General features: G+C 39.0%; 1 protein-coding gene across 1 annotated transcript; it reads left to right on the top strand.

Moving 5' to 3' along the window:
* The first annotated feature begins 515 nt into the window (after nucleotides 1–515).
* On the top strand, nucleotides 516–1,505 carry LOC146887541 (uncharacterized). Its single transcript, XM_085670272.1, has 3 exons — nucleotides 516–722; nucleotides 975–1,058; nucleotides 1,155–1,505. Exons 1-3 carry the CDS (start codon nucleotides 516–518, stop codon nucleotides 1,503–1,505), a joined length of 642 nt encoding a protein of 213 aa, XP_085526398.1.
* The last annotated feature ends 628 nt before the right edge of the window (nucleotides 1,506–2,133 follow it).

Genomic DNA, 2,133 nt, shown 5'->3' with positions numbered 1-2,133 from the left:
TATCCGAAGCATACTAGTGGTAGATGAGTATGCAGATGTGTTTCTAGACTAAATTCTTGAGCTACCACCAAGCAGGAATGTGGATTTCACTATTGATATCATCCCTAGAGAAGAAATTCATTCGTCTGAGTGCATCACCATGGGGAACACCTATGATATTGGTGAAGAAGAAGGATGGCAGCTCAAGGCTATGTGTTGACTATCGTCAATTGAACAATCTGACCATCAAGAATAAGTATCCACTACCGAGGATTGATGATTTGCTAGATTAGGTGAGAGGAGCAGCGATGTTCTCAAAGATAGACTTGAGATCTGGATATCATCAGATCTTGGTTAAGCCGGGGGATGTACAAAAGATAGGTTTCAGATCATGTTATGGACACTACAAATATGTGGTGATGCTATTTGGGGTGACGAATGCTCTTGCAATATTCATGGACTGCATGAATAGAATTTTCTGACCTTACCTAGATAAATTTGTTGAGGTGTTTATCGACGATATTCTCATCTATTCCATGGATTGGGAAGAGCATGTGAATCATCTGAGAGTGGTGTTAGCAGTTCTCAAAGAACATCAATTGTATGGGAAGCTATCAAAGTGTGAGTTCTGGCTAGAAGAGGTACAATTCTTCGACCATGTAATATCAGCCCAAGGAATAGCAGTGGACCCGATGAAGATTGAGACGGTAGTAAAGTGGGAGAGGCTGCAAACAATTACAGAGGTGTGAAGCTTCTTGGGTCTAGCAGGCTATTACAGGTGGTTTGTGGAAGGTTTCTCCAAGATGGTGAGTCCATTGGCACAACTCACCAGAAAGGACCAGCATTTCTCTTGGACAGACGAGTGTGAAGCATGTTTTGAGGATATGAAGAGAAGGTTAGCCACCGTGCTAGTGTTGGCTATTCCAAACACGACTAAGAAGTTTGAGGTGTATTGTGATGCTTCATACACGGGTTTGGGTTGTGTCCTGATGTAGGACAAAAGACCAGTGGCCTATGCATCGAGACAATTGAAAGTGCACGAGAAGAATCATTCGACGCATGATCTGGAGTTAGTTGCGGTGATATTTTCCCTCAAGACTTGGAGGCACTTTTTGTATGGTTCACAATTCCAAGTATTCAACAATCACAAGAGTTTGAAGTACGTGTTCGATTAGAAGGAACTGAACATAGGACAGCGCAGGTGGATGGAATATTTCAAAGATTATGACTTTGAGGTTTTATACCACCCTAGTAAAGCCAATGTCGTTGCAGACACCCTAAGCAGAAAGAGAGTTCATATGTTTGCTATGATGATGAAAGAACTAGAGCTGATTAAAAAGCTACGGGATATGAACTTGGGACGACACACAGGTGCGGGTCATATAAGGTGTAGTATGTTAAAAGTCACTAATGAGTTTTTGGAGGAAGTTCAGGTGGAGCAGGGTAAGGATCAGGAATTGCAACAAATCGTCGAATGGTTGGGCACAAATAAAGGAAAGAACTTTAGGATGGACACAGACTGCTAAGCCCATTAGATGAAGAGAGGACATGCTTTAAAGTTGTGCTAAATGCACCAAATTTTCAAAGAAAAATGTAATATGTTATGATCTTTAAAGTTAAATTGTATCTTGTACAAAGCTCCAAAAAAAAATATGTTCTACCACTCAAATTAAATTCCTTTTAGTGTAGAATCAAACTCAATTGGACACCTGTAGAGAAAGTTATGAGCAAAACAGTTAGCAAAGGCCAACGTGACATAAAGTAATCCTTCTGGTTGTACTGGGCACCAATCAGCTAGTGCCGGATAGTATTGAAACTCCTTAAAATTCCTTAAAATTACAAATCTAAGCTAAAATTGAAGGTTAAAACACCTTTTTGGTCCCAATTTTCGTCAAGTTTTTTCAAATAAGTCCTAATTTTGGTTTTGTGTTCAAATAGGTCCCAATTTTGTTCAATTGGGTCCTTTTTTGCTAACACCTTTTAAATCATTAACGACCATGAACAGTGACTGCCACGTGTCACTTCGTGGTTTTTTTGAATTTTTTTTTATTTTTATTTTTTGAATTTTTTAAAATGTACACGTGTCAACTCAGTAGCGTGTCACGTGTCACTTCGTGGTTTTTTTTTTTTTGAATTTTTTGAATTTTTTTTTAA

Source organism: Vigna unguiculata, chromosome 3 (assembly GCF_037176805.1).
Source record: "Vigna unguiculata cultivar grain cowpea cultivar isolate G323 ecotype 2 chromosome 3, ASM3717680v1, whole genome shotgun sequence".
NCBI lineage: Eukaryota > Viridiplantae > Streptophyta > Magnoliopsida > Fabales > Fabaceae > Vigna > Vigna unguiculata.
This window is presented reverse-complemented; position numbering and strand designations above follow the sequence as displayed.